Source organism: Mauremys mutica, chromosome 1 (genome assembly GCF_020497125.1).
Source record: "Mauremys mutica isolate MM-2020 ecotype Southern chromosome 1, ASM2049712v1, whole genome shotgun sequence".
NCBI lineage: Eukaryota > Metazoa > Chordata > Testudines > Geoemydidae > Mauremys > Mauremys mutica.
Window position 1 is genome coordinate 205,874,437 of NC_059072.1, and position 12,179 is coordinate 205,886,615.

The 12,179-nt window shown below is 40.6% G+C and overlaps 1 protein-coding gene across 2 annotated transcripts in view; it reads right to left on the reverse strand.

Moving 5' to 3' along the window:
• Positions 1-2,591: 2,591 nt before the first annotated feature.
• RIPK4 (receptor interacting serine/threonine kinase 4) overlaps positions 2,592-12,179 on the reverse strand; it is a 51,794-nt gene continuing 42,206 nt past the window's right edge. For both annotated transcript variants that reach the window (XM_045012647.1, XM_045012578.1), the window contains exons 4-8: positions 11,297-11,346; positions 8,702-8,860; positions 6,992-7,098; positions 5,819-6,077; positions 2,592-5,047 (exon numbers count right to left, since the gene is read on the reverse strand). In XM_045012647.1, coding sequence (XP_044868582.1) covers positions 3,870-5,047; positions 5,819-6,077; positions 6,992-7,098; positions 8,702-8,860; positions 11,297-11,346 — 1,753 coding nt within the window. In that variant the 3' untranslated portion in view covers positions 2,592-3,869. The remainder of the gene's footprint in view (positions 5,048-5,818; positions 6,078-6,991; positions 7,099-8,701; positions 8,861-11,296; positions 11,347-12,179) is intronic.

Below are 12,179 nucleotides of genomic sequence, written 5' to 3' on the forward strand. Positions count from 1 at the left end.
CTGCGGGACCGCGGAAGGGCGGCGCAGCGCACCGCCCTGCTTGGGGCAGCGTAATTTCTAGAGCCGCCCCTGCAGCAGAGGCCCTCAAGCAACGTTTGATTCTAAAGAGTCCAACTTTATTGACTTTCAAACTACCTATTTTCCCAGGTTTTTGGGGAGCCAGAGGGTTGAGTGGGCAGAGCCTCCAATTTGAAAGACTATGTGTGTTGAAGTTGCACTTGTTTAACTTCCAATCTGATTTTAAACAGAAGTCATTTAAAGTGGTGCAAAACACAGTGTGGATACTTATTTTCATTTTTTCAAAAAAATTTTTTGACTTGATTAGGAATTCATTTAAGCTAAGCCAAAATACGCCCTTCTTAATTAAACCAAGATGAAAGTATTCACACAACTTTTAGCACTAGGGTATTAAACTAGTACAACTTTCTTGTGTAGACATAACATAATATTGATATTGGACAATCTGGATTGATGGTCCCAATCTTTAAAGAGACAAAGATTTTAAAGAGACACTAGTGATTTTATGCACTATGTAGGTGCCCAACTTGACACCTTTTAAAGGGCCTGATTTTCAGAAGACAGGTAGTTGGCAATTTCTGAAAATCAGGTCCCCTCAAAGGATCATGTTTGGTATCCAAAAAACAATAGTGCAAACACACTCAAGAGTTTTGGATCTGCACATTGTACTAGCTGAAATATCAAAAGTTCCCACTCATTTGAGCTCAACTTTTCCCTCATATTCCGTTAGTGGACATGGAGCAGCATCTCCGAGTGACAGCACGTCACCCTTAATTTTTCCCCCCTCATAATTTTTAAGCCTTTGCTGAAGAGTTAATTTTGTCCCTCAGGAATGGCTTCAGTGCCAGCCTCACCTACTCTTTTGCAAGGTGTAGCCGATGCCTCTTATTGCGAAAGGCTGCATGGAAAATGTTCATGAGTATGTGGCCTTGTGTTCAATTAGAAGCTGATGCATGATTATTAATCTGTTTGGAAGGAATGTACTGGCAAGGTGGTGGCTGACAACTTATAATAAGGAGTTACATGAGTGAACCTTTCCCTCTGCTGCAACTTCTGGTGTTTGTGGATAGTAGCCTTCTAGGCACCTTCCACACTCTACGCTAAGTGGTTCAGATGCAGTAGGTTACAGAATTCCTTTTCTGTGTAATGAAAAAATAAATAGTTTGGGGACATATTGCAAAATACAGGATGTTGTCCAGTCAGTCAGTCAAACTATTCCCAAAAGACAGATTAGGTAACATCAACCCTCAGGGTCGCTGCTAATGGGAACTAGATTGCTGAGTAGGTTATACCAAGCTTTTCAAGTCTAACTTGAAATCTAGTTCAGATTTCAGGTAAAAGCAAGTTTGAGATCACCCCCATTTCTAGTGGACATCAGCAACTATTACCAATCACAAAATGTAGAATGATCACCACCAACACTGTTCAAAAGGATTACAATTTAAGTAAGGTGTTGGTGATTAGGATTGAGGCAAATTACAATGGACCCAGAAAATTTTCTGATAGAAATTTTCATGCTTTTGCATTTTCCACAAGGATATCTATTTTACAGGGAACACATTGAAGGGATTCAGAATAATCAAGATATTGATAGGTGCATCTATCTCAGGAGAGATTATGAAGAACAGAACAAAGTTAGAACTAGGTTTATTTTAAAGTCAGTTTCTTTCTGGCCTCTGCTTTAGAAAGTGCATTCTGAGGACTCCATGCTCTTAAACGCGGCAGAGATTTAAAGGCTGCATTGTGTATGTAATCCAGCGTACTGGGTAATAAATACTATCCATTGGCATGGAGTAAATAGCTACGCTCTAATATAACCAGCATGGGCAGTCAGTGAAGTATCCCATCCAAGCAGGTGATTTTTAAAAGTGCTAAGCAGCCTGCAGTTCCAAATATAAGTGCTATGTATGGATTTAGAGCCTAACTTCAGACTCCTGGGGGGTTTTTTTGTTTTGTGTTTTTTTTTTTAAATCTTGGTGTTACTTTCTCTTTAACAGAATTCTTCACACAGCTACTCTAGGGAATGTACCAAACAGTTTGAAACAGTTGAATATGTATTTGGAATGGTTTAGATTTTTTCATCCGATTACTCTGTGAAGCGCTTTGCTATATGGCACTAATATATGCACATTCAGTCATTCTCCAGGACTGTCATATGGCACCTTTTATGAGCAACAAATTCAATCTAAAAATATAAGTGAAGAAAGCTGATATGACTGTCTAGCCTTTGATTTGTTTTAATTAATGCCTCAAGCTTTTAAACTTAAGACAGGCAGCATTAAATCATGTATATAATAGCAAAATAAACTGCTATTTTCCTCAGTCAGTCAATAAAGAGCTACTTAACCTGTCCCCGTTGACCAATTTGGTTTATTGCCCCAAAACAGAACAAAGCCCTACTCCTTTAATAATGGAAAGATAGTAATTTGTATATTTCCCCACACACACACACACCCACCCCACCCCAGTAAGGTTTAGTAGTTCAGTTTGTTTAACTGCATGATGTACTCTACCTTGTTTTTCTACTAATTACAGCAAACTTTGCCTAAGTAGAAGAATTTACATGCAATAGATATAGAACATTATATTTATTGATAAACAGATCACATTTGAACTTTGAAAAGCGTGAACATTAAGAGGCGTATTAAAACATACCCAGGCCTAAACAGTCTCAATATTTTCTGCCGTAGAAAATGTATACAACTGGTAGAAATACTATATACACAGTATATTTATATTAGAGAATTCACCACAGTTCATTCATTTAGGACACATAGCGTGCCACTGTACATGTGGTTCTATTACATACTAATCTAAACAAACTGCTTGTGAAGAGTTCTATAATGTTATTAGAATATAACATTTAACTACAGTTCATCACGAATTCATTTCAGCCAAACAAAAAAAAAACCCCTAAAAAACTTAGTTGCTTCTAGTTTCACATTACACACTAACAGATCCTTATTTCACAACTGACTGGTAACAAAAAATAATCTTATATTTTACTGATCTTACACTATATACAAGTTACTATTGTATATCAAAAGTGAACTTCTGTGCTTCACTCCACCAGCTAGTCTGAGAATTCTTCTACCATATGCATTGGCTGAAGATAGTTTCTTGACCATTCCGAGTAAACAGAAATGTGTGGCTTTATAATCAACATCTCTATATTACAATGAAAGAAGCAGAGCATTTTCATATATTCCATTTTGTATCTTCTGAAAATGAAGATATGACACTCAGCCACATGGTCCAGGTTGAAACAGGTCTATCCTAAAACACATTTTAAATAAATAGCTTGCATCTTTCCAAAATGCTCATTTCAAATTGATTTGTGTGCTGTCAATGCCTCCATGGTAACAAGTGATATTAAAAACACACACAAAAGGATGGATTATGTAATAATCCAATCATCTGAAATAATATGCTTGTCCCACCATGTGCCTGAAGAAATCAGAAGGCAGGATGATAATACTTAAATGTGGGTATGGCACATTGAAAAAATTAAGGCACTATTTAAACCCCATCTAATTAACCCTCACAACATCCCTGTGAGGTTAGTTATATAAGTTCTTTCATCTCCACTATACAGGTTGGGAAGGAAACAAAATGCCTTGCCCAAGACCACACAAATGACAGACCTGGAATCAGTACTCAGGAGTTTCTGGCTCTTGGTCCTACACACAGTTCATTAGGCCATGGTACCTCTCTAAAATGCAGTTTCTGACTGGCTGGAATTCAGACTTATCTGCAGACTTAATAGAAAAGCAGGTCACTGTGCAATTCCAGGAGAACTCCCCAAGAGAGTCAAGCTCCAGTAAAGATCTCAAGAGTCAGAATTTGTTCAGCTAAGTCTCACTTAGCAGCATGACAACTGAGCTATTCCCACTTTGTTTAGCCAGCTGCAGTGGAGTCTGAAACTTGAGGCTTTGCAAGTTATCAAGGGCCCCATGTTTTAGTAGAATCTCAACTGTTTTTGCATGCCCGCCTCTCGCTGCCAGATGAAGAGCTGTCAGCCCTTCCTCATCACAATCATTGACATTTTCTGAATTTACGAGTTCTTCGACTACTTCGGCATGTCCATTTTCAGCAGCAAGGTGGAGCGCTGTCCTGTTCAAAGGGCCTCTAGCCAGAGCATTAGCCATTTCATCTAGCAACAGTTTGGTAGTTGCTAGATGTCCATTGCGAGAGGCTAAATGAAGTGCGGTGCATCCCTCCGCTGTTGCTACCTCTATTTCTGCACCACGATTGAGAAGCAGCCTCGAAGTGCTGGTATGGCCAGTTTCAGCAGCTATGTGGAGCGCCGTTTGCAGAAGCACGTTCCGTACGTTGACATCAGACTGTAGTTCTATAAGAATGCGGGCAACTCTGTAATGCCCTCTTTGTGCTGCCAGGTGCAATGGGGTCCTTCCATCCACTGTCTGTGCATTCACATTCATGCCCGGCTGTTTTGCCAGAAGCTTTACAATGGAGAGATGACCTTGCCATGCAGCATAGTGCAGTGGCACCCAGCCATCCTTGCCTTTGATATCCACATTGACACCTCTTCTCAACAGTATCCGCACTATGTGCTCTTGTCCATGCTGGCAGGCTATGTGTATGGGGGCTCTTCCTTCAAAATCCACTTCATTCAGTGATGCATTTTTATCAAGCAGCATTCGGGTACTGAACTCATCCCCATTCTGTGCAGCAAAGTGAAGAGCAGTCCACTGATCCTCGTCTTTGGCATTCACATTGATTTTCCGTGCCAGAATAAGTTCCACAATGCTCTTCATTTTCTTCTCTATGGCCACATGGAGAGGAGTGGACCCTTTCTTGTTGGTCAGGTTGGGGTTGGCATTATATAGAAGAAGCCACTTGACACATTCTTCTTCACCTGCTTCAACAGCCAAGTGTAAAAGGCTGGAGCTTCCATCTAAGACAAGATCAACATCCTGGGGCTGGAGAATCTTCATCAATTTGCTCGTGTCTCCAGATATAATTGCCTCGGCCAGTTTTCTCTTCTGAATATCTGTTGTGCCAATATCTGAGTGGGTAAAGAGCATCAAAATTCTATTACAACCAAGATTTTTATTTTCATGACTGAAACAGGCTAACAGTGAATAAAGTCATTACCTTTCCTTGCCTAGGAATTAAACTACAGTTTAATCCACACCTCTTTGCAGTATAGTTAGGACAATTTTAGCACACATTCCAAATCTGATTTTAACTCTGTTCTTGTCTTCTCTCATGAAAGTAGGCAGGAGAGCATGGTGGGCTGGGAAAGACATTCCGCAGGTGATCTGTCCTCACCCCTGCAATTATCTCAATTTAATCCAGGACTAAAATAGGGTCTTTAGGAGCACTAGCTTGGAAGGGGGGGGGAAATCTATTACAGTTCATCATGTCTGTATTAAACCAACTGTATGATGCTAGGCTCAGATATTCAAAAAAGGAGCCCAATTATAGGCACCTGAAGTCTGTATTTAGGCAACTAAACAAGTTACTTGATTTTCCATAGTAAAGTAAGTGACCAGACATCTCGCATTAAGCCCATATTTAGGCACCCTGGAGCTCAGGTTTAGGGACCCATTTTTGAAGAAAAAATAAAAATCTTTGCCCTAGTTTCAAATCACATAATGCTTTCCCATTTCAGGCTGAAGGTTTATCCAACATTTACAAACATTGAACAAATTAATAGTGCTAAGGGCAAAACAGTCAATGCTCTGATTTATGTAATAGTGGTGTTTATAAAATACCCCTCTTACTCCCCACCTTGTCTCCCATGGCTCATTCCAGTAAAATCACCAACACTTACCGCTTCCAGAGTTCTCTCTCTCAAAGGACAGTGACAAGGAACCTCTAGAGGAAAAGGCTGAATCCACAGACGAAACCCCTGAAAGCCTCTTGTCACTGGAAGCAAGTTTGGACTCAGAAGCACTACGACTGAGTTCTTCAGGGCCTTCCATCGTCTGCGAGATCCCTGAATCCAGCTGGGACAACAACTCAGAGAGGCTATAATCCTTAGCAGATACTGGAGTGGACTCCCGTTTTGGCTGGGATAACACAGGCATTCCCTTCAAAAGAAAGGAAAAACACGTGTTTTAAAAGTGTCTGAATTTCACTTGGCAGTGGGGAAAATTAACAGCATGAAATCAAAACGTGTTCACTTGCAGGTATCTTTAAATGCTGTTAAAGACAAAAACAAAATGAAAAGGTGTCTGGGAGACTTCAGTACTAGGAAACAATGACAGGGTTTATCAGTATTATACATTCAGGGAGTCTCCAAATCCAGCTGTTCCTCCACAGCATTTTGAAGATCAAATCTTTCTCCCATCCAGATAGTTAACACTCTCTCAATCAGGCCCTCATCACCTCAGTTACTGTAGCTCTCTCTTCTCTGGCTTTCCTCACACTATGTTGCCTCCCTCCCACCCACCCACACACACACTTTAATCTACACAAGAAGCACCCACTGATATTTTTTTTGCCCAATCTGCCCTTGTTATCCACCTTTGAAGCTCTTCCACTGACTCCCTCATCCCCCCCCCCCCAAAAAAGTCTTAGCCTTCACTGCCCTGCATAATACTGCCCTCCCAAGCACACCCACCTTGTTTCTGATCACATCACTCCTGCTGTTTCACTAATGGGCCCAACCTCACCCTCTTCTTATCCTTTTCTCCCACAGCAGTTTTTGTGCTTCCTTACAAGTCCACCCCAATGCATAGAAGGTCCTTTCTGATGTGCAAGTCTGCTACTCCAGTTTGCATTCAAATCCCTCATCGAGATCCACTTCTACCACAATGCCTACACAAAGTTGCCCAACTAAACCACTAGTGGAGGGATACTGGGAGTATTACAATGGTACTATAGGGGGGTTAGGTCAGGGCAGTGTTTGACTGTTGTAGATTTCACTTCTGGCAACAATTTAAGATTTGTTTAGAGCACGTTTCATATTAAACTTTGCATTAAATATGGGAACAAGAACTACCTCTGAATGTGGTTCCGGAGATCTTTTGGTGGTCAGGTCCTGAGCTATCATTTCCTTTGTTTCATCTTCTGGTTTTTCACAGAGGTCCTCTGTTTCTGAGGTGATTTCTTTGGAAGAGGCAAGAAAGATTTAATAGACAAACCAGTGGTTATTTGTCTGAGTGGCATTTAATGCTAGTGAAAGGTGCTTGGGTCAACAGTATTGGAGATGTACTTCCCCTCCCCTTTCACCCCACAGCACACACATCGAGGGCAGCAATGTAAGTTCCCCCCCACACTACCCACTATCAGTGTGTTATTTTCACCTTATCTCAATCTTCCTGGACACTGAATTATGGCTTTATCGAAATGCCAATGGCCAACTAGCCTCTAAAAACTGAACAGAGCCTAACAATAACTCAATACACATCAGCTGTGAGATGGTAAAAAAATCTGTCAGTACCCTCCTGGTCCAGATTCAGACATGTGACTAAGATGCGGAAGTCTCCTCATCCTCAGGGCTTGTCTACATTTGAAATGCTACAGTAGCACAGCTGCAACACGTCCGTATAGACCAGGGGTCGGCAACCTTTCAGAATTAGTGTGCCGAGTCTTCATTTATTCATTCTAATTTAAGGTTTTGCATGCCAGTAATACATTTTAAAAGTTTTTAGAAGGTCTCTTTCTATAAGTCTATAATATATAACTAAACTATTGTTGTATGTAAAGTAAATAAGGTTTTTAAAATGTTTAAGAAGCTTCATTTAAAACTAAATTAAAATGCAGAGCTCCCTGGACTGGTGGCCAGGACCCGGGCAGTGTGAGTGCCACTGAAAATCAGCTCGCATGCCGCCTTCGGCACCCATGCCATAGGTTGCCTACCCCTGGTATAGACACTACCTCTGCAACAGGAGGGGTTCTCCCATCAGCATAGGTAAATCCACTTCCATGAGAGTTGGTAGCTAGGTCAACGAAATAACTCTTCCATCGACCTAGCTCTGTCTACACAGGGTGTTAGGTCGGCTTAACTACATTGCTCAGGGAATGTGGATTTTTCACACCCCTGAGCATTGTAGCTGGGTCGACCTAACTTTTAAGGTGTAGACCAGGCCTCAGTCATCATCCAGTCCTGTACTTCATCTGGGGTGGGAGGAAAGGGGTGGGGTGGGGTGGAGATTTAAAAAAAATAAATAATCACACTTTAGCAATTAGTATTAAAACCATCTGTAGAGGATTACTGCATTCTCTTATGTGTTTACAGTTGGAGCACTTGTGTGTTTGGTTTTGGATATGCTGAAGGCTTTTTTTTTTTTTTTTTAAATTAAACTGCCAGAAACATGTCAGTTGTAGAAAGACCAATCCCATTCATTGGTTTATAACGTTAGGCATCATGGCCCAGGGCATCCAATGCTCTCCTTCACCACACCAAACTCAATCTTGGCTAGGATATGTGCTTTAGGAAGTCAACCTATGCACACACTCCCCAGGCAATGGCTACAGGGATTACCCAGTTCAGTACATGTCTTACTTCTAGGACGTTTACACAACATTTCTTCATGGTCAGACTTGTCTTCATATAATCCCTTCCCCAAGTGAATAAGCTTCCTGTATCCTTGTCTTCACTACACAATATGCTCAATGCATTGTGTTACCATCAGTTTATATAGGATTTAGCCCTCGGCACTTAATGATTCACAGGAGAAATGGGTAGCTGCATTATCAGGAAAGGTACCTTGAAATGTTGGCCGTTTGCTAGGATCGTCTTGCCAGCACTTTTGCATCAGTTTGATCAAGTTATTACAAGAGCGAGGTCTGGATTTTGATATGGCAGGTAGCTCTGGGCGGTGGCCTTTAACCACTTTTACCATAATATGCAAAATGTTGTTTTCCTCTGCAAAGTAAGGGCACACAAATAGAAACAGTTTAACAAAATGATGAGATTCTTTTCCTTGAGCTGTTATATGAAAGTTCAATTACTTCAGTTGAAACTTGGGTTCTCCACATTTTTTCCAGGGTTGGGAATATATTTCTATTATGGTATAAAAACTGAAATTTGAATTTAAAATCTAATTGCTAGAGAATAAGTTGAAGTACCCAACCATATTTGCTTTCAGAACGGATGGTGATACTGATGTCACTGAATGACAGTGCTATGTTTCTACCACCTATGTCAGGTCACTTTACAAAACCGCAGGTTAGAGAGAAATACTGATCTGTGTTACTGTACAGTATTTTGCACTTTCCTATCTGCAGTAGGCAAAGAGGAAGGGACTTGTTCTCTTATTCATGTGCCTCAGCTTTTCATACAAGCTAACAAGACCACACAGCAATTCAACCTCCAGACATACTGTATATAATAGTTGGTGAATCTACCGTGGTCTCCGTGCTAATGTGCATGATCATGTGATTCAAGTGATAAAAGCGTACACTTTTAGATCCAGTGATCCAAAGCAAAGTCCCTTCAGATGATCCAAACAGGGGTTTCATTCAACACAAGTACGCTCTGTCTAACCACGGTAACATATGCTGATCCCAGGAATAGAACCAGGATTCCTGATACCCAGTATTCCAGTCCCAGTAACTCTGAGGTTCTACTGTATGTTGAAATTAAGCAAATAGGGACAGAGAAGATCTTGTTCTCCAGAAAATGGATTGGGGGGGCGGAGGAGGAGAAGAGTAACCTGCCCAAACAAGTTTGTTATAGATTTGAGAAGCTAACCAAAGGGTAAGATTTGTATTTCAGTACATTTATTATGGGGAGGCAATACTAAAAAAGGAGCAGGGGCGGCTCCAGGCACCAGCATGCCAAGCCGTGGGGGGCACTCTGCTGGTCACCACGAGGGCGGCAGGCAGGTTGCCTTCGGCGGCATGCCTGCGGAGAGTCCGCTGGTCCCGCGGCTTCGGCGGGCCTCCCACAGGCTGCCACCGAATCTGCGGGACCAGGGACCTCCCGCAGGCAAGCCGCCGAGGGCAGCCTGCCTGCCATGCTTGGGGTGGCAAAATACCTAGAGCCGCCCCTGAAAAGGGGAGATACACACATCAGGACTTGAACAAAAACTCTTCCTCTGGGGCCCTTTTCTTGCAGGATGGATACATATCAATTTAAAAAAAAATAAACCTGCTTAAAAGTAAAGTAAAGTAAAGTTAAAGCTAAATGTAACACTAGTTATGTTAAGGCCAAAAATTATAATCTCTTAACACATTTAAATAAATGCTGAATCCATGAGCCTCTATCAAAAATGCTGAATTAAAGGTTGCTTTCCTACATAAAGCAAAAATTAGAGGGAAAACCAACTTGTGAGGTCAAGTTTTACAAATATGGCATAGTAGGTCAACCTGTACAACTTAGGAGACTTCTCATTTTTCAGGAGACTTAGGCAAGTAGGAATTTGTGCTCCAGTCACTTTCACTTAGGTACGTGTGAAAATTTTCCCCAGGCTGATGTGAAATAATCAATGTAATTCATTGACTACAGTCAATCCCTCTGTTTAATTAGTCAAATAGTTATAAATGTGAAATATGTTTTGATGAGAAGTTTATATATTCAACACATTTGAGGTTTTAAATAAAAATAAATTGTATATGTTGGTGTGTGTGTAATTTCCAATTACCACCCTAATACAGCTTGACAAAGTCATGAGCAAAATAATTATCTAGTAAATAAGCAATATATCATTCACCATTTTTTAACGTACTTAAAAAAATGTATAAGAAGAATTGGAAAATATTAGGTTAAATAATTGCTTACATGAAGGTATATCGTTAGGTAGCACAGATGTACAAAATCTAGCCTAAAGGCTCTATTTAGCTGTAAATCAATGTTTTAATGGTTATATCAACCAATGAAAATGCATCTCTTTAGAAATAACTGAAGTACAAGTGGAATTTTTTTTTTTTTAAATAACATTTTTTAAAAAAAAATCAATCCACCCTGGATTTCTTGACAATTGCCTTCCATGAACTTCCAATAGCAAAGCCAAGGATCTTTTAGAATACACTGGACCACATGCTACTCTAGAACTGTATGCAAACTCCCATTGGGTCACTGATTGAGGGCAGTCTTACAGGTTACGCTTTCAGAATACAAAGGAGAAGTTGGACTTTTTTTTTTTTTTTTTTAATATAATCAATCATACTTGAAATGTATGAGCTGAGAACTTTAGTTAGGGACCAGCCCATTGATATGCTGTAGAAATTGAGGTTGGTCAGTCAAGACACCAGACACGACACCTCAATTTGGGATATGCACACAGAGGGAGCAAAGAATCCTGTTTCTGTTATGTACATCCAAAATATGAAGCTCATGAACAAAGTAGCATTGGCTTACCTGCAAACGGCTTTTTCTGTGTGAGGACTCCCCAAATCACTATAGAAAAACTGTAAATAGATATTATGTCTGTTAATCCTAAGGAAGAAAAATTAGAAGTTCACCTCATAAAAACAGTTTATTTTCATTAGTGTCAATCCAGTGCTTTTGAGTCTTTGAGGCGTGCCTGAGCTACTAGTGTACAGATGGCCCCTATGTGATTAGGTGTATTTATAGGCTGGGATGCCTGAATGGCAGTTAAAATGAAATTATGGATCTTATGCTGAGGACTAACTAACAGTGTCCAGGCATTAGTGAGTGACCTGAGAGAGTCAGAATCATGGTTACATTCGCTACTAGTTTACACCAAGTCACCACATATGCCAAAACCAAGGAAATCTGAATGCAGGTGGGAATTTCTAAGAAAGTTGCTAAGTAAAAATGTAAATATTTAAACTGAAGCCCACAATTTGTCTTCCATTCGCTTAGAACATGCATTATTATTAGAACAAAATATTCACTGCCAACACACTCATAGCAAACTGAAGATGATTTCACCCCTTGTGTACTCTGTCCTCACAGAAGTTAGTGGTGAAACTCTCACTCAATAGGGTCAGGAACTGAAGGGTACATCTACACTGATAAGACACCCTGCCACAGCGAGTCTCATACAGACTGGAGTTCAAGCCTCAGTGCTAAAAATAGCAATGGGGACAATACTGCTCAAACTGAAGTTTGGGCTCTAAAACACAGCAATGTGGGGAGAGGGAGTCTCAGAGCCAGACTTCCGGCCCAAGTGGGTGTGTCTACATTGCTAATTTTAGCACTGTATCATGAAGGTGAGTCTGTAGGCCTGGACTCAGAGTCTCACTGTTGCAAAGGTTTCTGGTTGTTTCTTTTCCTC